Source organism: Trachemys scripta, chromosome 11, assembly GCF_013100865.1.
Source record: "Trachemys scripta elegans isolate TJP31775 chromosome 11, CAS_Tse_1.0, whole genome shotgun sequence".
Classification (NCBI taxonomy): Eukaryota; Metazoa; Chordata; order Testudines; family Emydidae; genus Trachemys; species Trachemys scripta.
The window spans coordinates 75,688,223-75,713,278 of NC_048308.1; the positions used below are offsets into that span (position 1 = coordinate 75,688,223).

The following is a 25,056-nucleotide window of genomic DNA, read 5'->3' on the forward strand; positions in this document are numbered from 1 at the left end:
GGCCCTCCTGTGTTATTTCACATCCAATATGAAGAAGTCAGAAGATGTAAAACTTGCCGTGTCTGGGGAGACGGCATTAGAGCCGCTGCTGTTTCTTACCCCTCCTTTAGCCTGTGCTGTGTTATAGTAATTTGTACTAACAGTGTCATAAAGAAGATTGCGGGAAAGAGAGGAAACTCCATTGCAGCCAATATAATGTTTAACAAGGCAGATTCTGAGAGCAAGAACTGCTGTAGTAGGAAGCTGTGTTTATCAGCTGTCAGCAGCTCTGCAGGGGGAACTCCATGCGTGGCATTATTTTTTTAATACCCCTCCATCCCACCGTGGAATACCCACTCCCATCCCCTCCAGCATTGTTTCTTGCATTTTTATCCCACTCCTACCTGCAAAAACCTTACATCCCGCAAGAGGGACAGATTCCCTCATGCTACTAAAAAACCCTCCACCATGGTCGGTTAGTATATTATGTGTATAAACTGGGGCTGTTAATTAATCGCAGTTAACACCTGCGATTAACTGAAAGCAAAATTAACATATTAATCGCATACCTGTGGGGAGTGGCTGAAGCCAGGGCCATCCCTACCTATACGCAAAGTACGCAGCTGTGTAAGGCACCCCAAATTTCCTGGTGCCCTGCGCAGCTGCGTGCTGCTCCAGCCCCTGCCCTACCCCAGCCCCGTCTCTTCCCACCCTTGCTCCGTCCCGGCCCCACTCCATCCCATCCCCAAAGCCCCCACCCTGCTCTACCCCAGCCCCGCCCCTTCGTAGCCCCTGCGTAGGGCCCTAGAATAGCTAGGGATGGCCCTGGCTGAAGCTCCAGCCCACAGCTCTGGAGCGGGGGGTGGGACCTGAAGAAGCCGCAGCTCTGGAGGTGGTGGAGGGGCCGGAGCAGCCCCAGCCCGCTGGAGCCCTGTGCCCCGAAGGGGGCTGGAGCCCTGTGCCCCGACCCTATATTTGAAAATATAGAAAACCACAAAAATATTTAAATAAATGATATTCTAATATTGTTTAACAGTGCGATTAAAACTGTGCTTAATTGCTATTAATATTTTTAATCCCTTGATAGCTGTAATATAAACAGACTTCAGTCAGTTTTTACTACTTAAAGAATAAAACAAGTTTTGCTTAAACCATGTAAAAAATACTTTAACTCCTGTTAGAAAGAGATTGGATGTCTATTATATTCCTTGCTTAAATTTAAGCATTAAAATTTGTAAAATGTTTTTCTGCAGATTACTGCAATCTGTTTTTTTTTTTTTTTTGCCCACCCAACCCCACCCACAACAAAGTACATTTTATCCGCTCCCGACATTATGGCAGTGGGACCCGTGGGATCTGAGTCCTGCTGCAGGGCGCCGGTTCTATGCTGCTGTCACCTGTGGAGAGTCTCTTTCTTTCTCTCCCCCCTTTTTCTCTCCCCTGCTTTCATTTCCTTGGTTTGGGAAGAGATTTAGTAGGAGGAGTTGTGATGCTTTCTTTATCCCTTGCTTTTATGGGATGGACAGCTGCACTGGTGTCTCCTTCTTACTGTTCTCTTCAGTCTGTGGTACCGTAACAAGGAGCGGCCACACAGAAGGCTTGATCTGTGCAGGCAAAAGCCAGGGATTCTCCTAGTAAGCAGGGTGGAGGTGCTCTCTGCATGCATCTCTCAGTCCGAGTAGGAAGTCTGTCCTGTCTTGGGGTAGGGGATTGAAGCCATGGATGTACTGGAGGCAGTGTCTTAGGTTGGCTGGCAGGAGTTTGGTATTTTTTCCCCCTCCTAGAGCTTTTTTTAGGCTTTCCCTTGTCAGCTCTTCCTCTGACTGTTCCAGCTGATCATAGTGTGTATAGCAGCAGAGGTGCCTTGAGAGATAGCGGTTCTGCTGGCATACACAGAGTCATAGAAGATGAGGGTTGGAAGGGACCTCAGGAGGTATCTAGTCCAACCCCCTGCTCATGGCAGGACCAATTCCCAACTAAATCATCCCAGCCAGGGCTTTGTCAAGCCGGGCCTTAAAAACCTCTAAGGAAGGAGATTCCACCACCTCCCTAGGTAACCCATTCCAGTGCTTCACCACCCTCCTAGTGAAATAGTGTTTCCTAATATCCAACCTAGACCTCCCCCACTGCAACTTGAGACCATTGCTGCTTGTTCTGTCATCTGCCACCACTGAGAACAGTCTAGATCCATCCTCTTTGGAACCCCCGTTCAGGTAGTTGAAGGCTGCTATCAAATCCCCCCTCATTCTTCTCTTCTGCAGACTAAACAGGCCCAGTTCCCTCAGCCTCTCCTCGTAAGTCATGTGCCCCAGCCCCCTGATCTTTTCCGTTGCTCTCCGCTGGACTCTCTCCAATTTGTCCATATCCTTTCTGTAATGGGGGGCCCAAAACTGGATGCAGTACTCCAGATGTGGCCTCACCAGTGCCGAATAGAGGGGAATAATTACTTTCCTCAATCTGCTGGCAGTGCTCCTACTAATGCAGCCCAATATGCCATTGGCCTTCTTGGCAACAAGGGCACACTGCTGACTCTCATCCAGATTCTCATCCACTGTAATCCCCAGGTCCTTTTATGCAGAACTGCTTCTTAGCCAGTCAGTCCCCAGCCTGTAGTGGTGCATGGGATTCTTCCATCCGAAGTGCAGGACTCTGCACTTGTCCTTGTTGAACCTTATCAGATTTTTTTTGGCCCAATCTTCCAATTTGTCTAGGTCACTCTGGACCCTATCCCTACCCGCCAGTGTATCTACCTCTTCCCCAGTTTAGTGACATCTGCAAACTGCTGAGGGTGCAGTCCATCCCATCATCCAGATCATTAATAAAGATGTTGAACAAAACCAGCCCCAGGACCGACCCCTGCGGTACTCTGCTTGACACCGGCTGCCAACTAGACATCGAGCCATTGATAACTACCCATTGAGCCCAACAGTCTAGCCAGCTTTCTATCCACTTTATAGTCCATTCATTCAATCCATACTTTTTTAACTTGCTGGCAAAAATACAGTGGGAGACCATATCAAAAGCTTTGCTAAAGTCAATATACACCTCTACCCCAATATAACACTGTCCTCGGGAGCCAAAAAACGTACTTCCTTATAGGTGAAACTGTGTTATATCGAACTTGCTTTGATCCTCCGGAGTGCGCAACCCCACCCACCGGAACGCTGCTTTACTGCATTATATCCGAATTCGTGTTATATCGGATCGGGTTATATCGGGGTAGAGGTGTATATCACATCCACTTCTTTCCCCATATCCACAGAGCCAGTTATGTCATCATAGAAGGCAATCAGGTTGGTCAGGCATGATTTGCCCTCGGTGAATCCATGTTGACTGTTCCTGATCACTTTCCTGTCCTCCAAGTGCTTCAAAATGGTTTCCTGGAGGACCTGCTCCATGATTTTTCCAGAGACTGAGGTGAGACTGACCGGTCTGTAGTTTCCCGGGTTCTCCTCCTTCCCTTTTTTAAAGATGGGCACTATATCTGCCTTTTTCCAATTATCCGGGACCTCTCCCGATCGCCACAAGTTTTCAAAGATACTGGCCAATGGCTCTGCAATCACATCAGCCAATTCCCTCAGCACCCTCGGATGCATTAGATCTGGACCCATGGCCTTGTGCATGTCCAGCTTTTCTAAATAGTCCTTAACCTGTTCTCTCACCACTGAAGGCTGCTCACCTCCTCCCCATACTGTGCTGCCCAGTGCAGCAGTGTGGGAGCTGCCCTTGTCTGTGAAGACCGAGGCACAAAAAGCATTGAGTATTTCAGCTTTTTCCACATCACCTGTCACTAGGTTGCCTCCCCCTTTCAGTAAGGGTCCCACACTTTCCCTGACCTTTTTCTTGTTGCTAACATACCCATAGAAACTCTTCTTGTTACCCTTCACATCCCTTGTTAGCTGCAACTCCAGTTTTGTTTTGGCCTTCCCGATTACACCCCTGTATGCTTGAGCAATATTTTTATACTCCTCCCTAGTCATCTGTCCAAGTTTCCACTTCTGCTAAGCTTCCTTTTTGAGTTTAAGATCACCGAAGATTTCACTGTTAAGCCAAGCTGGTCGGCTGCCATATTTACTATTCTTTCTCCACATCAAGATGGTTTGTTCCTGCGCCCACTTCTTTAAAATACAGCCAGCTCTCCTGGACTCCTTTCCCCCTCATATTAGCCTCCCAGGGGATCCAGCCCATTAGTTCCCTAAGGGAGTCAGTCTGGTTTTCTGAAGTCCATGGGGCAATAGGTCAGCTAGCCTATGCTCACTTTCAGATTGCTACATACACTCCAAGGGAGACCTTTGACTGTAGCTTTCTTCTCTTTCCCTGTGTCAGAGGGTGTCCTCCAAAGCTGCATTCTTGGCTCTGCTGCTCTGTCTCTAGATGCTCTGATTCACAAATTCCATTTTAATGGTGGTGACTCACAAATCTACCTCTCTGCCAAAGATTGGTTACCTCCATGCAAAGATGCGTCTCAGGTTGTCTTTCTGACATCTCCACTTGGATGACCAAATAGCAACTTAAGTTTAATATGGCGAAAAGTGATTTTTTTAAATTTTCCCTCCCCTCTCTCTAATTTCTCTGTGACAATGGGAAACACCACCATCTGCCTATACATACAGGCCTGTAATCTGATTTGTTCTTCTGGCTTTACCCATGTAGCCAGGTTGTGTCCAAGTCTTATCGCTTCTATTTACATACTATTTAAAGATGCAGCCTTTTCTGTCTGGCTCTTGATCAGGTATCATCTTGTACCTCAGCTCCTGTAATCTGCTCCATGGCCTACATGTCAGCCACATTGCCCCCTCAGGTTCATTCATAACTTTCCTGCCATTATCATCTTCCACTGCTCCAACCACATCACCCCATTTTTGTGTCACTCCACTGGCACTGTCCTCTACCACTCAAACACAAGCTCCTCCTGGTCTTTGCATTTGAGGCCCTTCACTCTGTAGCCCCACCCAGTCTATCGGATCTAGTTTAAATTGTCAACCCTACCGTTACTCTGTTAATGATGGCAGCCCTGATCACTGACCTGTCCTATTTCTCCCTCCAGTACCTCCACACTTTCTCCCATGTTGCTCCCTTGTGCTTGGGAAAATCTCCTATCAGAGTGGTCAAGCTGCTGCCTTAGTCTCCTCTAAATCTGTTCTTGAAACCTGCCTTTCCTTTGATGTTTACAAATCTCTCCCATTAGACCAGTGGTGGACTAAGACTTCTGCATTGCTGCATAACTCTGTTCACACCACTGTTACTTCATCCTCCCGACCCACCTCCATCTTATCTGTCTGTTTCGTCCACCTGTTGCATTTTATCTGACATAGCTTTTGAGCTCACTGGGCCAGGAACAGCTGTCTGTGTTACTTGTCTGTATAGCAACGAGCACAGTGGGGTCCTGAACCTTGACTGGGGTTCCTGGGCGTACAAGAATATAAACGATAAGCTATAATCGGGCTTTTCTCACTATTTATCTCCCAGCTTCCTCTCTCTTCCACCTTTTATTCCTTGGATGGAAGGCAGGCAGGGCAGATTCAGGGGTTCTACTTAAACATTAATGTTGGGTATTCCCCCCATAAATACTTAATCACAGCTGGGAACACTCCTCCCCCAAAAGACACTTCCTCATTCCTGTTCTTGTCTGATCTTCATCGACTAGGACACATGGAAAGAGTTGTCCAGACAACTATAGAATGGCCCATAAAACTTACTTAAATGTTTCACAAATGTGTGTATTTTATGCCAGCAAGTTAAAGAAGTATGAACTGCATGAATGGACTATAAGGTTGATAGAAAGCTGGCTAGATCATTGGGCTCAACGGGTAATGATCAATGACTCTATGTCTAGTTGGCAGCCGGTATCAAACGGAGTGCCCCAAAGGTCGGTGATGGGGCTGGTTTTGTTCAATAGCTTCATTAATGATCTGGAGGACGGCGTGGACTGCACCCTCAGCAAGTTTGTAGATGACACTAAACTGGGAGGAGTGGTAGATACGCTTGGAGGGTAGGGATAAGATACAGAGGGACCTAGACAAATTAGAGGATTTGGCCAAAAGAAACCTGATGAGGTTCAACAAGGACAAGTGCAGAGTGCTGCACTTAGGACAGAAGAATCCCATGCACCGCTACAGGCTGGGGACCGAGTGGCTAGGCAGCAGTTCTGCAGAAAAGGACCTAGGTGTTACAGTGGATGAGAAGCTGGATATGAGTCAACAGTGTGCCATGGTTGCCAAGAAGGCTAACGGCATTTTGGGCTGTATAAGTAGGAGCATTGCCAGCAGATCGAGGGACGTGATCGTGCCCCTCTATTCGGCATTGGTGAGGCCTCATCTTGAGTACTGTGTCCAGTTTTGGGCCCCACACTACAAGAAGGATGTGGAAAAACTGGAAAGAGTCCAGTGGAGGGCAACAAAAATGATTAGGGTGCTGGGGCACATGACTTATGAGGAGAGACTGAGGGAACTGGGATTGTTTAGTCTGCAGAAGAGAAGAATGAGTGGGGATTTGATAGCTGCTTTCAACTACCTGGAAGGGGGTTCCAAAGAGGATGGATCTAGACTGTTCTCAGTGGTAGCAGATGACCAGAACAAGGAGTAATGGTCTCAAGTTGCAGTGGGGGAGGTTTAGGTTGAATATTAGGAATAACTTTTTCACGAGGAGGGTGGTGAAGCACTGGAATGGGTTACCTAGGGAGGTGGTGGAATCTCCTTCCTTAGAGGTTTTTAAAGTCAGGCTTGACAGAGCTCTGGCTGGGATGATTTAGTTGGGGATTGGTCCTGTTTTGAGCAGGGGGTTTGACAAAATGACCTCCTGAGGTCCCTTCCAACCCTGATATTCTATGATTCTATGCAAACTGTTCTGCTAAATTCAGGAGTGTTTTGAGAGAGATTGTTTGAGCTATTTAAGATTCTACACCGCATAGTGGACCACCAGCTCTGCTGTAGTTAAGGTTGAGAACTCTTTTCTGTTTAAAGGATGGCTCTACTAAGTGCTCTAACTAAAATTCATATGCTTATGTGGATTACCTTGAAATTTGCTGTTCCGCATGGGGATTCAGTGTAGGTTTAGTGACCCAGATTTGGTGTAATTTGAGCAAGCAACCTATTTTAAGATGGAGCTTGATACATTTATGAACAGGATTATATGATGGCATTTCCTGTGATAGCTGGGGACTGGACTCCAAGACTCAGGAGGCCCCTTCCACTCCAGGGTTCCTATGAGATACAGCACCCTCCAACCCTCCACAAAAATACCAGCATTTCAGAAAATCCACATTCTGCCAATATTTTTTGCACACAGGCTCAAATCATGGCTCTGATTGTCTCCCAACTGAAATCAGTCGCTCAGTATTTATCTCAGCTAGTGCATGGCACCCACTGCCCCTTGGGGGAGTCAATATTGAAAACATTATTAAAAGAAGACCAAGACTGTCTAGGGCTGCCCAGATCACAATCACAGCTCTGTCAAACAATTCCAGCTAATCCCTACACCATTCAGTACAGCTACACCCAACACTGAATGCAGCTGGACTGCATGCAGATAATTCCCAGTGGTTATTGCAAGTTCCAGTGGGGCAGAGTTAAGGTTGCATTGGTGCGTACCTTAACTAGTTATTTTCTGGTTTTCAGAGGTTTGAGTTTTGCTGAACTTTTCATTCTGGAAAGGCATGAAATACCACTGAACATCCTTAATTCTGAGCTAACCAAGGTTTTAGTAAGTGGATATATTTCAGGGCCCTGATTCAGGAAAACACTTAAGCATGTGCACAAGTAGAGTTTTTACCCTCAAAAGGGAGGAGAGCCAGAGTCTTCATAAAGTCCACTAAGGACTTTGCTATTGATTCATTTACATGGAAGGCACTCAGATGCTATGGTTATGGTGAATAAAACCCTAGGAAGAGAGGTTATCTCCCAGTATTTAAGCATGTGCTTTGCTAAATAGTTGTCAATTTTTATTTTTATTTCATAACATGAGTGGTAATGATCAGTTTTGCTGAGTTTGTCCGAGGGTTTCCATTCTAACCCACTCTTTTCAGTGCTCATTGCTTCTCACAATTTTTTATATTAAAAGGGGACTTTCTAAGGTTTGGCCTCTGCCACAAATTGAGTTATCTTTTTCTGCAAGGTGAGTAAAAATAGTTCAGGGATTGTTTAACGTAAGGAGGTGTGTGTGTGTGTGTGTGTGTGTACTAATTTCCCCAATATTAAAAGAATAATTCATGCAACTTTTTATTTTAAACAGCTGTATCTCTGAAACAGCTGGGGTACAATGCTGAAATTCAGCCGGGGAATAAGAGAGTGTTCCAGAAAAATGCTTTGACTTCTCTACGTTATAACTCATTGGAAATAGCACTCCATGTATACAGTACATTTTGTACACTTAGCTTAAGAACTTCAAGCTCTGTCATGAAAAATTTAGTGAAAGTGTGCAGTGAATAATGGGGAGCTTTGCAGAAGCCCTCCTTTCCTGTGCATTTTATGTGGTTTAAACTCCACAACTAATATGTGCAAGACAGGAAGAGAAGGGCTCTCTCCTGCAAACCTGTTAAGGTGCGTGGGATTCATCATTCTGCTTGCAGGTAGTCAAATGCTTTCACACTATGGAATTTATTTTCATTAACTTTTTGCTTTTGGAAACTCCTCAGATGTTCCATTAAAAAAAAAAAGACACTTTGGTAAGACACTATGGTTAATTTTAACTCTGCCTGCTTATGTGTATGCATTATGATAAGTCTTTGTTCTTTTATTTAAGAAATAACTTCAAACTTGTTTCTATGACTTTAGGTGCAGGTGAATAGCACCTTCCACTTCGGTCCACTATTCTGTGTGTGCCAGACAAAGAGTCCATTATAGTAATTTATATGAAAATTGTACAGTAAGCGGTTATACAGTATATTATAGATTAAGCATAAAAACAAAGAGGAATAGCAAGAATTTTTGGCATATATAAGTCACCCAAATTTGCAGCTAAGCCAACTTTACAGTTAACTGTTTTGTTCCATGAAGTGCTGTTTGTAAAGCAATTGTAGCTGTTGACTGAAATGTTAAAATACAGACCTTTAGGAAATAAGAGCCTATCATATAAAGTGTCAGTCCAGAAACGCTGATCTGTTGTGACAATGAAGACAAGTATGCAAAAATTGGGGAAAAAAGTTATATAAATGGTACATTTGGGTATCTAAAGCTGTAGAATATGTTCTGATGAGAGGATATTATTAATAATATATGATCATGTAAGTAAAGCTTGTGTCATAATTGTGTAGACTCATGGGGCTGGGGGCACTGTAAAGGCATGAGCAACCTTAACCCTGGTATGTGCTGACTGTAAAGTGATTAACCATGCAAATGTAACTGTAGTCAAGTGGTGGTCGTCCCTCCCCCTTTGGGTCGGAGGGACGCTACCCCGCCTCACTGCGTCGTCGGGATCTCAGCCTAGTATTGGGGAAATTAGCACTTTGGCGTTAGTATCCCAATGGGCCTAACGGGGTTGAGTTCCCAGATAGGCAGCTAGCTTCGGCCAGTTATGCGGGAGCAGGTTCTCCCAGGAGTCAGTATGTCTTGCCCCAAGACGAATAAGGTCAGCTCCCAGACTTCTGCACTGGGCAGCACAGTATGGGGAGGAGGTGAACAGCCCTCTGTGGAGAAAGAAGTGGTTCAGGACTATTTAGAAAAACTGGATGAGCACAAGTCCATGGGGCCAGATGCGCTGCATCCGAAGGTGCTAAAGGAGTTGGTGGATGTGATTGCAGAGCCATTGGCCATTATCTTTGAAAACTCGTGGTGATCGGGTGAGGCCCTGGATGACTGGAAAAAGGCTAATGTAGTGTCCATCTTTAAAAGAGGGAAGAAGGAGGATCTGGGGAACTACGGGCCAGTCAGCCTCACCTCAGTCCCTGGAAAAATCATGGAGCAGGTCCACAAGGAATCAATTTTGAAGCACTTGGAGGAGAGGAAAGTGATCAGGAATAGTCAACATGGATTCACCATGGGCAAGTCATGCCTGACTAACCTGATTCCCTTCTATGATGAGATAACTGGCTCTGTGAATGAGGGGAAAGCAGTGGACGTGTTATTCCTTGACTTTAGCAAAGCTTTTGATATGGTCTCCCACAGTATTCTTGCTGGCAAGATAAAGAAGTATGGGCTGGATGAATAGATTATAAGGTGGATAGAAAGCTGGCTAGATCGTCGGGCTCAACAGGTAGTGATCAATGTCTCCATGTCTAGTTGGCAGCCAGTATCAAGCGGAGTGCCCCAAGGGTCGGTCCTGGGGCCGGTTTTGTTCAATATCTTCATTAATGATCTGGAGGATGGTGTGGATTGCACCCTCAGCAAGTTTGCAGATGACACTAAACTAGGAGGAGTGGTAGATACGCTGGAGGGTAGGGATAGGAATCAGAGGGACCTAGACAAATTAGAGGATTTGGCCAAAAGAAATCTGATGAGGTTCAACAAGGACAAATCCAGAGTCCTGCACTTAGGACAGAAGAATCCCATTCGCTGCTATAGACTAGGGTCCGAGTCGCAAGGCAGCAGTTCTGCAGAAAAGGACCTAGGGGTTACGATGGACGAGAAGCTGGATATGAGTCAACAGTGTGCCATGGTTGCCAAGAAGGCTAACAGCATTTTGGACTGTATAAGTAGGAGCATTGCCAGCAGATCGAGGGACGTGATCGTTCTCCTCTATTTGACATTGGTGAGGCCTCATCTGGAGTACTGTGTCCAGTTTTGGGCCCCACACTACAAGAAGGATGTGGAAAAACTGGAAAGAATCCAGCGGAGGGCAACAAAAATTATTAGAGAGCTGGAGCACATGACTTATGAGGAGAGGCTGAGGGAACTGGGATTGTTTAGTCTGCAGAAGAGAAGAATGAGTGGGGATTTGATAGCTGCTTTCAACTACCTGGAAGGGGGTTCCAAAGAGGATGGATCTAGGCTGTTTTCAGTGGTAGCAGATGACAGAACAAGGAGCAATGGTCTCAAGTTGCAGTGGGGGAGGTTTAAGTTGGATATTAGGAAACACTATTTCACGAGGAGGGTGGTGAAGCACTGGAATGGGTTACCCAGGGAGGTGGTGCAATCTCCCTCCTTAGAGGTTTTTAAGATCAGGCTTGACAAAGCCCTGGCTGAGATGATTTAGTTGAGGTTGGTCCTGCTTTGAGCAGGGGGTTGGACTAGATACCTCCTGAGGTCCCTTCCAACCCTGATATTCTATGATTCTATGAACAGTCAATGGGTTATAGCCCTAGGGCCCTTTAAGCAGGAAGTGGGCAAATGCTGTAGCCAACTGGCCCTAGTCTCTTGTTGCAGAGCCAGAGCAGACCCAGTAGTCAAGTAGTCCTCGACACTTGTAACACAGCCAGAGAAAACCCAGCATTTAATGAGCTCTGGTCTCTAGTCAGGGCTTGGGTGTCCTAGCTCCATCAGACAACCAATGAGCACAGGCCACTGGACCTGATGAGGGGAGGCTGCCTCTCGGGGATGTGTGTGTGTGTGTGTGTGGTGGGGGGCGGCAGGTGAGGTCCGGGCCCACCATGCTCCACCGGACCCCGTCCCAGGGCCCTAACCGTGGCAGAGTGGTCTGCCAGTGGGTCAGCGGTGATTCCAGCCGCAACACGCTGACTGTGTCTCTGGCAAAGCTGCAGTCAGACTAAGGTCAGCTGTCCCTCCACCACTCCCTCCCCTCTCCTCCCCTCGGGGTGTACCTGGGTTAGCAGGGTGTCATCTGCCTCCTCTGGGTAGGTGGCCCAGGGCAGTCCTGGCAGGTCCGTGGCAGAGGTAAGTTCCCTGATGGGCAGGGTCATCTGGTCTCAGCAGCAGGGTCAGCGGCTGGGAGCTAGCGGGATCCATCTGCCTCCCTCTGTGTCTCTGCCCCGCCCTTTATACTTCCTGTTCCCGTCACGTATTTCCAGTGGGAGGGCGAGGCAGTCCTGGCTCCGCCCACTTGGGCAGGGAGGGTGGTTCCTCCACTCTGGCTCGGAGGGCGGCCATACCGCCTCACTACAGTAACATTCTCAACATAGCTTTATATAGGTTTTGTTTTTCATAGGAGGGTTACATGGTGGGGGGAGAGGTCACCTGGTAGATGAGGATAGGATGGTGAGGAGAGCTTCCCAGACCAAGGGCAATGTGATGGGATGGGGTGGCAGGAGTGTCATGGACATAGAGGGTGGTGTGATTGGTTGTTGGGGAGGGGAGCATGTCCTGGGCCTAGAGGGCAGGGTGATGGAATGCCAGAGAGATACATGGCATGGAAAAGTCTGAGACTTATTAAATTAATTTAATTTAAACACAAATAACTGATAATAAGGTGCTGACTATTCAGGTTCACGGTTAATTCAGTAGCCACCTTTCCCTACCCCATATGCTTCCCCTATTTAGAATTTACAGTAGAACCTCAGTGTTATGAACTGACCAGTCAACCACATACCTCATTTGGAACTGGAAGTATGCAATCAGGCAGCCGCAGAGACAGACAAAAAACAAAAACACCTAGGCCTAGTTTTCAGAGGTGCTGAACACCTCATATGTCTCAAATTGGGATTTCAAAATCAGATGCCACATTTCAAAAGTAATAGCCTAGATCTTTCTAGCTTGACTTAACAGTGTATCAAATGCTTTTCCACCTTTTACTTCGCTGATCACACTCAGACAAGCCCTGGTAAGTGTCTCATGGAGGCAGCCATGCTGTAATGCTCTTTATAGTTACCTTATTATGGGCCTTCTTCTCCCCATGCCCTGCTTGGATGCTGAGCAGAGGCGGAGAAGCGGGTTCACCTTCCATCTCAAGGGGAGATAGAACTGTGACCTCTGTCTGTGACACACACAGAGCTGTGACCTTGCACATGGAAAGCGGTTTCAGTAGTTCCTTTGGGAAACTAGGGATGGGTGTCCCTTTTGAGTGCTCACACACAAATGTGGGAGCAGCTGGTGCAAGGTACAGTGGAAAGTGACTTGAATCTTGTGTTGTTTCTAATGGGCAATATTTAATTGCAGGGCACCCGGGTGTGGCTACGGGAGCAAGATCAGCTGCAGCCGTGCACTGTTGGCTCATGCAATGATGGGTTGGTGCTCTTCACAACAGATTATGGAGAGGTGAGTGTAATTGGAAATCAAGGTTTGCAAGAGGCTCTGGCTGGTGTTACAGCTGAGAAAAGCTACAGGTCAAAATCGCCTGGTCTTAGATGATTTCCTTATGTTAAATGGAAACCGTAAACTTCAGTATAACACTTGAGTCTGAAAAATGTTCCACTGCTGCTGTTGTAACACCTGAGATCACTGCAACTGACAGAGGTTAGAAGTGCGTTCACTCGCGCGCGCTCTCTCTCTCTCTCTGTTATCGCTGACTTTGTGTGTAATCACTCTCACGGATTCTGCTGTATAGGCTGTTAGACAGTTTCCCCAATTGTTTGTGTGGGAGTGTCTCACAGCAACGGGGGGAAAAACAGTTTTAAAAAACGGGAACATGCAACTGTAAAACCAAATTGGTGGGGGGGGTGGTGTGTATGTGGATTTAAATATTTGAAACTACTTTCACTCATTTTTTGAAATTGACTAGATTTCAAATTTATTGTGTCCCTTTAAACTGCTATGAGATGCCTGACTTACCTCTCAGAGACTGGAAACCATCACACCAACATATTTCAGTTTCACATCTTGCAACACTGTCTTCCAAATACCCCACACCTAGCAGCACTGTATTCTGTAGTTAGGGATGGAGGATTGTCAAGACACGTTTTGGAAAAGGTCACGAGGGACGCTGGGGACAAGACCAGCAAGATCGCAAGTTGTGAAAATCATGGCAAAGTTTTTGAAAAGTCCTAGCCCACCTCTGAAACCATGGGGGCATACTATAGGTACCTGATTCCCTCCTCTTCCATTCACTCAATAGCCCTTCCTGCAGGCCCAGGTTGCTTTAGGGTGTTTTTAGTATAGGTTGTGGCCACCTGTTTCTTGAACCTGATTGCTGTGTATTGGCCTGAAGGTGTATTGGGGGGTTAGATTAGATGACCTTTGCAGTTCATTCTAACCCTGTGATTCTATTGCTTGGGACCCTGCCTGCGAGGGAATTAGTTAGGTCATTGGTATCCCTACAATGTTGTTGTCTGTGGTGCTCTGCTCTCTAATTGTCATCTGTGCAGCCATGTGGACTGTTTTTACTTAAGACTCTTTAAGCATGGCTCACTGTCAGCTTGTCTCCCCATCTCATTAATGAAAATCACCTGATTTTCCCATGTGACGAATCCAGCTTCCCAGGCAATGCTGCAGCCAATGAATAAAGTAATAAGTACTGTTTTCCTGGCCATTGCATCTTCATTTCCTGTCCCTTTTCTACCGTGTGCTGGCTTGCATGCTGCCCCTATGTTTGGAAAGCCCTCCCAAAATCCATTAATCACTTCTGGAAAAAAAAAACCCATCAGGGGTTACAGTAGATAACCAAAGGCTCCCAGTGTGATGCTGTGGCTTATATGGCTAATGCAGTCCTTGGATGTATAAATAGGAGAATACTGAGTAGGAGTAGAGAGGTGGGCTCCTGCCCCCAATAGGTTTTAAGGCTAGAAGGTACCATGAGGTCATCTAGTCTGACCTCAACATCAGAGGTGTTACCTCTGCATTGTTTCTTCTTGTCCTTCATGACTAAAGATGATGTGTTGTGAGTATGGTTGTGGCTAACAGGACCAATGTGCAAGTGGCAGCCCTTTCCATGTGACGTGCACAGGTAGCTTAACGTGGAGGAAGAGATTACAGTCTGTGCCTGCTGAGTCTGCTGCTGTTTATGACTCGGCCTCTGTGCCTCAAGATCCATCTGGCAGTTAATCTTGAATTGGGTAACCCCATCGTTGACTATTGCTTGCCAGCCTGATCTGTCTGGTACTGACAACTTCCAGCTGTCAATGTCACTTGCACTGTTTTAAGTTATGCTTCAGCGTATCCTTGAAGCGTTTCTTCTGGCTGCTTCATATGCAGTTGCCCACTTTCAGTTCACCATATGGCAACTGCTTTGGCCATTCTGGTGTCCTCCATCCTCAACACATGACCAGCTCAGCCTAACTGTGATGCGATAAACATGGCTTCAATCCCTGTGGGGCATCTACATTCCAGAACCTCGTTAGTGATGGTTTTATCCTGCCACTTGATGCAGAGTATGGCATGCAGATGTTGTAAATGGAACTTATCTGGAAGCTTAATGTGATGCCTGTAGCAGGTCCAGATCTCTCACTCACTCATACAACAAGTTGGACAGCATAACTGCTTTATAGACTTTTAACTTGATTTTGAAGCTTAATACCATGTTGCTGCCAGACTCTGCCTGATAGTCTGCCAAATGATGAACTGGCTTTGTTGATAAGACTTGTCAGCTCCTTATCTATGGTAACATCATTCAACAATATACTACCAAGATAGCTGAAGTCCATAACAGCATTCAGCTGTGTGTTGCTAATGGTGACTTTTGGTTTCACGTAGGGTCTCCCTGGTGCAGGTTGATACATGACCTCTGTCTTTTTCAGATTGCTTGTCAGCTCATACCTTTCTGCAGACAGTGTGAATCTGTCCATAATCAATTGTGTATCTTCTAGAGTATGTGCCTCTAGAGCACAGTAATCGGCTTACAGCAGCTCATGAACAATTGCTGTGAAGATCGTTGTGGGAGATTGCAGCCTGTTCAGATTCAATAATTTTCCAGAGGATTGGAAATGTATCCTGATACCGGCATTCAGGTCTCTTGTAGCATCATCAAGCATAGCTACATAGAAGAGATTAAACAAGAGTGGACCAATTATGCAACCCTGCGTAATACCTTTAGTAATAGTAAATGGGTCAGACAGAACACCATCTATGCAGACTTATCCAAGCATTCCATCATGAAATTGCCTCAGAATGTTGATGAATTTTTCTGGACAACCAAACTTACGTTACAATTGTCAAAGCCCAGGTTTGCTCCGACAGTGTTAATAAAACTAGGTCAATAAAGACAGCGTAAATGTCATGTTGCTGTTCTCTGCATTTCTCCTGCATCTAATGGGTTACAAATATCATGTTGTGATGTTCCCTTCTGGTGTTATCTGGACCAGTGATCTGCTCGGTCACTCCAATCCTTGACTCTGGGAGCCAGCCTGACCCTGCTCTGCTGTGAGAACCCCACTCCTGGGCTGTTCACACACAGCCTCTGGCATGTAAGCTGCTCCCAGATACCTGCAACCGAATGACACTAGCCAATATCTCCGGTTCCAGACACAACCCTAGGAACCTCCGTCTTGCAGTGTCCAGTTATGCCAGCTGGACACTGCAAGCTTATATGAGTTCATCAGTTTAACAAAGAAATTGATATGTACCAGACTTGTTCTCCCAAGGAGAGTCTCTGACACGCTTCAAACCAAACACGCTACTTCAGGTAGAATAAACAAACAGATTTAGTCACTTAAAATTTATCTTTATAGTTATTATAAGTCAAAGCACAGCAAGTCAGGTTTCGTCACATGAAATAAAAGCAAAACACATTCTAAGCTGAGCTTAACACTTTCAGTGCCCTTACAAAGTTACATGCTTCTCACCACAGGCTGGCTGGTTCCCCTTCAGCCAGGCTCTCCCCTTTGACCAGCGCTTCAGTCGCTTGGTGGAAGAGAGGAAGAGCATGGCAAAGTCTCTCCCTTTTATTATGTTCTTTCTTCTCTCTTGGCTTTACCCCCCCACTTCAGAGTCAGGTGAGCATTACCGCATTGCAGTCCCAAACTGGCCAAAGGAAGGGGGGCGAGGGTGACTCACTCAAGAGTCAACAGGTAGATCCTTTTGTTGCTGCCTTGGCCAGCGTCCTTTGTTCCTGTGAGGCAGGGCTGGGTTTGTCCCATACTGCCCTGATGAGGTGTGAACTGCCTCTCTGCTCTTGGAGCGTTTTTGCCTGGGCTTATTTTAAGCCATGAAGATGAATTTTCAGCCTCATAACTACATACATGAAATTATAACCTATAGCATTACTGTAACAACAATGCTCAGTGCATCATGAGCCTTCCGAAGACACCCGATATGACACACTTTGCATTGGATACCACATAGTCATATTATAGGGATGAACATGGGGGTGTAGGGTGTTCCCCTGAGATACAGAGCGTCACACATGTCTGCTGCTCTATGTGTTGGCTTACAACCATATTGCAACTCTGGTAGCACTCTATTAGCAATGTTGCATAGCAGACAAACAAAGAGTACTCTAGTCAGAACCTTTCCAGCGATAGAGAGTAATGGGATACCTCGATAGTTACCATAATCAGACTTTTCACCTTTCCTTTTTTATATAGTGACATCTTTGAAGTCTTGTGGTATGTCTTTAGTACCCAATAGTACATGCAGTTGCCTTTTCAGGAGCTCACCTCCATACTTGAATATTTTGCAGAAATACCATCAGATCTGGGGGACCTGCAGTTTTTCACACTGATTGCAGTGCTGACTTTGCCAAAGAACAGGACTGTGTCCATGTTGGCTGACCCACTACTCTTCTTAATGCCTCATCTGTGATGTTGGACGGTGCGGTCAAAAGATCACTGAAATGCTGTCACCGTTTCTGAAGGATTTCTCCTGTGTCAGTGGTCAGTGTTAGGCTGTTACCACTACTGTAACTTTGAAGAGTGTGATGTGTGGGACCATATATGTCTTTCATATACATCTAGACCAGTGGCTCTCAAACTTTTTTACTGGTGACCCCTTTCACATAGCAAGCCTCTGAGTGTGACCCCCCCCTTATAAATTAAAACCCCTTTTTTATATATTTAACACCATTATACATGCTGGAGGCAAAATGGCGTTTGGGGGGGAGGCTGACAGTCCATGACCCCCCATGTAATAACCTTGCGACCCCCTGAGGGGTCCCGACCCCCAGTTTGAGAATCCCTGGTCTAGACAGCATCAGTGAGACTACTACTGGATAGTGTCCAGTTGCAGTGTCCACCCTTCAGGAAGGATGTTGGACAATTGGAAAGGGTTCAGAAACACACTACAAGAATGATTCAGGGACTGGAAAATCTGCTGTACAGTGATAAGCTAAAGGAGCTCAATCTATTTAGCTTGACAAAGAGAAGTTTAAGAGATGGTGATTTACTCAGTGTATAAATACTTACACGGGGAGAACATTTCTGGTAATGGAGGGCTCTTTAACAAACAGGCAGAACGTGAGCCAATGGGTGGAATTTGAACCTAGACAAATTCAAACTGGAAATAAGGTGCATATTTTTAAATGAAGGAATTAGCCATTGGACCAGATTACCAAGGAATGTTGTAGATTCTCCATTATTTGAAATCTTGAAATCAATCCTGGATGCTTTTCTAAGGGAGAGACTCTTGTTCAGGCACCAGATAGTGGACTCGCTGCAGCAGTTCCTGGGTGAAATTCTGTGGCCTGTTCTACGCAGGAAGTCAGACTAGATGACATAGTAGTCCTTTCTGGTTACCCCTCCCTAAAATTCATGACCTCATACTTTAAATCATCCCTTCTAACATTTGCCTACAAGAAGCAAGCAAACCAAAACCTCCCCTAACCTGACTTTTCTGTTACATGCAGCAGTCTCAGCAGTGTTCAGATTTATGGATATTTTGTTTTCTTCTGAAGGCTAATGCTCATACTGAATCACTGAGTGATTTTAATGCTACTTCATCTCTTCGTCCTTATTGTCTGTGACCATCTCATTGTGTCCCAGGTAATATCAGACCCGAAGCAAGAGCTTTGTGTCAGGGACTTTGACTTTCTACAGGACTATGTGAAGAACTAAGTTTGTTTTTGGGCTCTGTAAAAAATAATTTTACTGACAGCTGATTGTCTGAAGAGACTTTCCTCTTAGTCACTTTCTAGGTTGTGTGGTTATTTATTTATTTTTAACTTTTCTCAGTGAATAACAATCCTGCTTCCTGTCAAATTCATTTCCCCATAATCTGTATCTATTTAGGATCTGATATCAGGGCTGGCAAGGGTCAGACATCTCTCAGGACATTCATGCCTGGCGCCTCCCTTCTCACACATGCAGTGGGCTGCAGGGTGTCTCCTGCGATTGCTCAGCCTGGCCACTGGAATGGATGATGGGTCCCTGGGGTGCTGAGGCATAGGGGGTGATCATAGAATCATAGGATCATAGACTATCAGGGTTGGAAGGGACCTCAGGAGGTATCTAGTCCAACCCCCTGCTCAAAGCAGGACCAACCCCAGCTAAATCATCCCAGCCAGGGCTTTCTCAAGCCTGACCTTAAAAACCTCTAAGGAAGGAGATTCCACCACCTCCCTGGGTAACTCATTCCAGTGCTTCACCACCCTCCTCATGAAAAAGTTTTTCCTAATATCCAACCTAAACCTCCCCCACTGCAACTTGAGACCATTGCTCCTTGTTCTGTCATCTGCCACCACTGAGAACAGTCCAGATCCATCCTCTTTGGAACCCCCTTCCAGGTAGTTGAAAGCAGCTATCAAATCCCCACTCATTCTTCTCTTCTGCAGACTAAATAATCCCAGTTCTCTCAGCCTCTCCTCATAAATCATGTGCTCCAGCCCCCTAATCATGTTTGTTGCCCTCCGCTGGACTCTCCAATTTTTCCACATCCTTCTTGTAGTGTGGGGCCCAAAACTGGGCACAGTAACCCAAATGAGGCCTCACCAATGCAGAATAGAGGGGCATGATCACATCCCTTGATCTGCTGGCAATGCTCCTACTTATACAGTCCAAAATACCGTTAGCCTTCTTGGCACCATGGCACACTGTTGACTCATATCCAGCTTCTCGTCCATCGTAACCCCTAGGTCCGTTTCTGCAGAACTGCTTCCTAGCCATTCGGTCCCTAGTCTATAGCAGCGAATGGGATTCTTCCGTCCTAAGTGCAGGACTCTGTATTTGTCCTTGTTGAACCTCATCAGGTTTCTTTTGGCCCAATCCTCTAATTTGTCTAGGTCTCTCTGTATCCTGAGTATCTACCACTCCTCCCAGTTTAGTGTCATCTGCAAACTTGCTGAGAGTGCAGTCCACGCCATGCTCCAGATCATTAATGAAGATATGGAACAAAACCGGCCCCAGGACCGACCCCTGGGGCACTCCACTTGAAACCGGCTCTCAACTAGACATGGAGCTGTTGATCACTACCCGTTGAGCCCGACGATCTAGCCAGCTTTCTATCCACCTTATAGTCCATTCATCCAGCCCATACTTCTTTAACTTGCTGGCAACAATACTGTTGGAGACTGTTTCAAAAGCTTTGCTAAAGTCAAGGAATAACACATCCACTGCTTTTCCCTCATCCACAGACCCAGTTATCTCCTCATAGAAGGCAATTGGGTTAGTCAGGCATGACTTGCCCTTGGTGAATCCATGCTGACTGTTCCTGATCACTTTCCTCTCCTCTAAGTGATGGTGAGGTAGGTGTGAGGAGAGATCACACCTGTACCTCTTTATCTTGCCTCCTTTCCCCTGCTTTGTTTCCCAGCCACTGCTCCATAGTATTTGCAAGCTTAAAGTGGTACAGGGATTTATGAGAGCAGCAGCGTGGAGTGAGTTAAATCAAATGTAAAATTTAAATCACTGATTTTAATCATGATTTAAATCAATTTTAATTTTCATTTGTACATTTTAGTTATTTTTTTCTAAAGTAAGGTTGATTCTCATTAGTTGATAACTATTAAAACAAGTTTCTTTAAAACTTGGAAGCAAACATACCACTTGGTGTTATTTTTTGTATTTAATTTAAATGATTGTTATAGATTATAATATGTTTAGGCTTTAACATAAGTGCTCAATTTCAGTTTTGATTATCAATAAGTTTATTTTAAAAATATCTGATTTAAATAAAAAAATCAGATTTTTAAATTTTATTTAAAAACAACAACAACCATTTGTATCCACGCTGGAGAGGAGGGGCAGTGAGGCCACTGGCTGCATGTTCACAATATGACAGGGTGGGCCTCAGCGTCGTTCCCTTCAGACTCAAGGTACTGATGTGCACCTCCAGCTCTAACTCCAGTTTCAGTAGCTTATCTGGGGGACAGCCTGCTCTATGATGGGTCAGCAAAACCGGCCAATGCAACTTGGGCAAGGTTTTTTAGCTATAGGGACAGAGAGAAGAGGATGTGCCTCAGAGCTGAGAAGAATTGACAGCCATTGTAAACCTGTGACTTCAAAAACCATGTGCAAACACACAACAAGAGATTTGCTTATAAAACATGATCTTTAAAATAAAAGGAGAAGAGCATGTCTTTTTGGTCTGGCTTCTGCTTTTCGCTCTTTTCAGAGATGTAGTCCAGGCCTCTGAGAATGTGCAGAGTAAGGATGGAAATACATTCTGAAACATACACCAAGTGCACATGTACAAATCTATTCTCTTGTGCTTAGGTTCTTATTCCACACTCATCATCATGGTATCTAGGCATCTCCCCCACATGTGGGCTCCATGTTACCTTTTTTAACTCTCAGGGTGACAGCCTTTTGCTCTGTGAGTCCAGCTTCTCCCAGGCAGTACTGAAGGTGGAGAGAACAAATCTGGAGTGGAGGAAGTCTGCATGCTCCCAATGTTCTCTCCAGAGGGCTCATCCAGATAGGAGAGGAGTGTAGGAAGCTGTGCAAATAAACCCAAACAGCAGATATCCACCCTGTGTCATGTTCCACCTCTGATCATTAATAAGTGCCGTGGGGTAAAGCTGTGGTCAGTGATTCTTTTTTCAGTTGTTACTGGTCCCTTTCCCTTTCTTTCCAGGTATTCTGCTACCCACAGGCTTCCTTATCCAGGGAGAAGGTCTTGCCAATGCACCAGACTAGTGTGGAGGGGGTGGAAGACATGTCCATGCTGGGAGACCTGCATGAGGCTGCTATTCTGCTCAACCTGCATCAGCGCTACCAACAGGACAGCATATATGTAAGTGTCTAAGCTGGGAGAAGTCCATGCTGGCTGATGCCCTCTGTTTATCTTCTGGAGCTGCCAACTTACATATAGAATATTGATTTGAACAATGTCCCCTGAGCTACAGGGACTGTTCCCCATGGATAAACGGGGAATTCCCTCTCCTCTGCATTTCCATTGAATCCTAGGTTTCTATTGTCTCTCTCTCCCCCCCCCCCCAGCCTTAAACCCCTGTAGAGCCCCTGCTTCAAAAGAGGGGCTTACCCTCCTTTTGGTAAGAAAGAAAAGTCCCTGTTTGTGGCTATTCCGTTCAGGGCTTTGGAATGGTTTTGCAGGGCCGTTTCTCTTCTTTGCTTATTTTCATATTAGCAGCTGAGTTTGACATTATATTCCCTGTGACCCCCGAATTCCCAGATCTTGCTGATCTGAACACGGTTGGGCCAGAGGTTATAGGTTGATCAAATGGCCAGTAAGGATTAGAAGGTGTGTGGTGGTTCTTCAAGTGATTGTCCCTATGTGTAGTGCACTTCATGTTGCATATGTACTCCATGCGCTAAGGACTGGAGATTTTCCCTTATCAGTCTCCATGTGGTCTGCACATCCACCCTGTCCTCTCCTCATGCTCTGCACCAAAGGAAGAAAGGGGGCTGCCAGACTGCTATCTTCGTTCCTTCTTACCACTCGCGTTCTAAGATGGAGCTTCAGTGCTTGTGCTGACTTCAGCTTTTCTATAAATATTTTTTTTAAAACTTCCTAATTAGCTAGCTCAATAGTATGGTTAGTTAGGGGATAGCTTATGGCAGAGATAGTCAATTATTTATTGTCAAGGTCCAGACTCCAGAGAAAATAATAATAAAAAAATCAACAATAATAAGTAAGTAAATAGATTTTGGGATCCATTCGAAAGCGTCTGGCGGTCCAGATTTGGCCCACGATCTGCCTATTGACTACCCCTGGCTTCGGGGTTCGGTTCCTTATTTGGAACCCCCCTTGTGGAGGGGAAGCTGTTGCTGCACGCCTTCCAGCCTAACCCTCCAACGGTTGCGGGGAGTGAGTTGCGATGCATGCCACAAGCTCTTCCCAGTCACAGACTACCACGATGCCTGTCTGCACTGCTTGGGGGACACGCAGTATCTGCAGGTCCTTCCCAAATAGAACTACGCAGTCCAGGGAGTTTTGGCTCTGAAAGTCCCTCATAGAAGAAACCATGAAAGTGGGAACAACTTCTGACTGGGCAGACTCTCCTCCCTGATACGTCATCCTGAAGAAGGTAGGAGTGCCTACTCTTCTTCTTTGGTTCTGGGTGGCTTCAAGACCTTCGTCCCACCTCTGGCTCAGAGAGACTCTGGAGATCAGAGCCAGGGCAGATGGGGAAGGGAAATATAAATGCTTCCAAAAGAACAAGAGGGACGGTTCCCTGTTCAAGCCCTCTAACAAGAGGCAGGAGTCCCCATCCCATACCAAGTCATTAGGAGCTTCGGTCTCCAGAGTGGGACTGTCCAGTACTAGAAAGGACTAGACCAGGACTTCTTTGAAGGCCAAAATTGCAGCACTGTCTGGTACTGGGACTGCTTCTTCAGCACCAAATCCCTCTTCAGTGCTGCTGGATCCAGTGCACTCTTCAGTGATCTGAGCTGTGGAGATGTCTCCATCTTCTCTGGTTCGCTTCTCAGCTCTGGAAGATCTTCTGTTGCTCCTGGACCTGGAGTCATCACTCTTCTCCAGGCCTCATTGCCTGACCCTGGGACCCCAGCTGGCACTGATATTTCGAAGGTACTCCTCTCCATCTCTTTCCACAGGTAGGAATCGAGCCAGACTGTCTCCGAAGTCATCAACAAATAGAGGCAGGTCATCACTGCTCCTTCTGGTACCAAGGGACCCTCCCCACTCCCTGGGATCAGAATCTTCTGAGTTGGAAGAGGACTATGGCATACATCTGGACCCAGACTATGCCCCAGTGAGAAGATTCATCCCAGATAGAAACACTGGGAGTCTCCAGAGAGTCTCAGAACTCTCATACTAGAGAACATCTGCTACCCTTTACCACTGGTGCCCAGCACCTTGGGGCTCAGTGCCAAGGGGTTATGAGAGCCCGCAGTGGCAGTACCTCAATTCCGGAAGTTCCACGAGACTACCACCCAGTATACCCGCCTCATGACACAAGGGATCAAAGAAGTTCTGGGGTTCCCAGGTTAGAGGAGGAGCTTCCTCAACCAACTCTAGAGCCACAACTCCAGCAACATGAGAAAGAAGAGCAACAGGCGCAGGAAAGACTACCCCTGTGGCATTGTCCTCATTTTCCCTGTGTGAGGCGGTGATTCCAACTTCCCTGCCACACCCTGGTGATACTAAGACCACCTAGGACTGACTAGAGAGTGTCAAGGTCACTTCAGATTCCCCTGGAAGAGGTCCAGGAAGTACCACGCAAGCTGTCAGACATTTTGCATGGCTCGTGTCCGATTGGAGTGGTGCTTCCTATTAATGATGTCATCCTCAAACATGCCAGGGCTGCCTTGATTCCATCAGTGTCCAAGTGGGCTGGAAAAAGGTATTTCATACCGCCAAAAGGGTCAGAGTACTTATTCTCCCACCCACCTCCCAACTTGGAGGTGGTATCAGCAGCCACCGAGTGTAGTCATCAGAGACAACCCAGGATGAAGGATGGAGTTGCCCTCCCAACCCAGCCATGCTTCACCTGATGGCATGGTACTTGGATGGATGTCAAGTTAGAGAGGCCCTGTTCGATTAATGTCAAGGGCATCCTGAACAGCAGTAGAAAGAACGCTACCAAGATCATAGGCACCAACTTTTCTCGGCGCCAGTGGATGCTCAATGCCCCTCTGCCCCTGCCCCGCTCCCATTCCTACCCCTTCCCCAAAGTCCCCGCCCCAACTTCACCCCCTCCCTGCCCCATTGGACTCCTTCCCCAAATCCCCATCCTGGCCCCGCCTCTTCCCCGAGAGCGCTGCGTTCCCCCTCCTAGTTCCCAGTGCTGGCTGCCGCAAAACAGCTGTTTTGCGGCGGCCAGCGCTGGGAGCTAGGGGGAGAAGCGGGGCCGCGGGGCACTCAGGGGAGGAGGTGGAGGTGAGCTGGGGTGGGGGCAGGCTGGGGAGCTGACAGTGGGTGTAGAGCACCCACCAATTTTTCCCCGTGGGTGCTCCAGCTCCGGAGCACCCATGGAGTTGGCACCTATGACCAAGAAATATTATGAAGCAAAGTGGAATGGGTTTAT

General features: G+C 46.4%; 1 protein-coding gene across 1 annotated transcript in view; it reads left to right on the top strand.

Moving 5' to 3' along the window:
* Positions 1-25,056, top strand: part of LOC117884761 (unconventional myosin-X-like) — a 257,754-nt gene that overhangs the window by 37,319 nt on the left and 195,379 nt on the right. The window contains exons 2-3 of the mRNA XM_034785520.1: positions 12,963-13,061; positions 21,681-21,839. Of these exons, the coding sequence (XP_034641411.1) occupies positions 12,963-13,061; positions 21,681-21,839 (258 nt within the window). The remainder of the gene's footprint in view (positions 1-12,962; positions 13,062-21,680; positions 21,840-25,056) is intronic.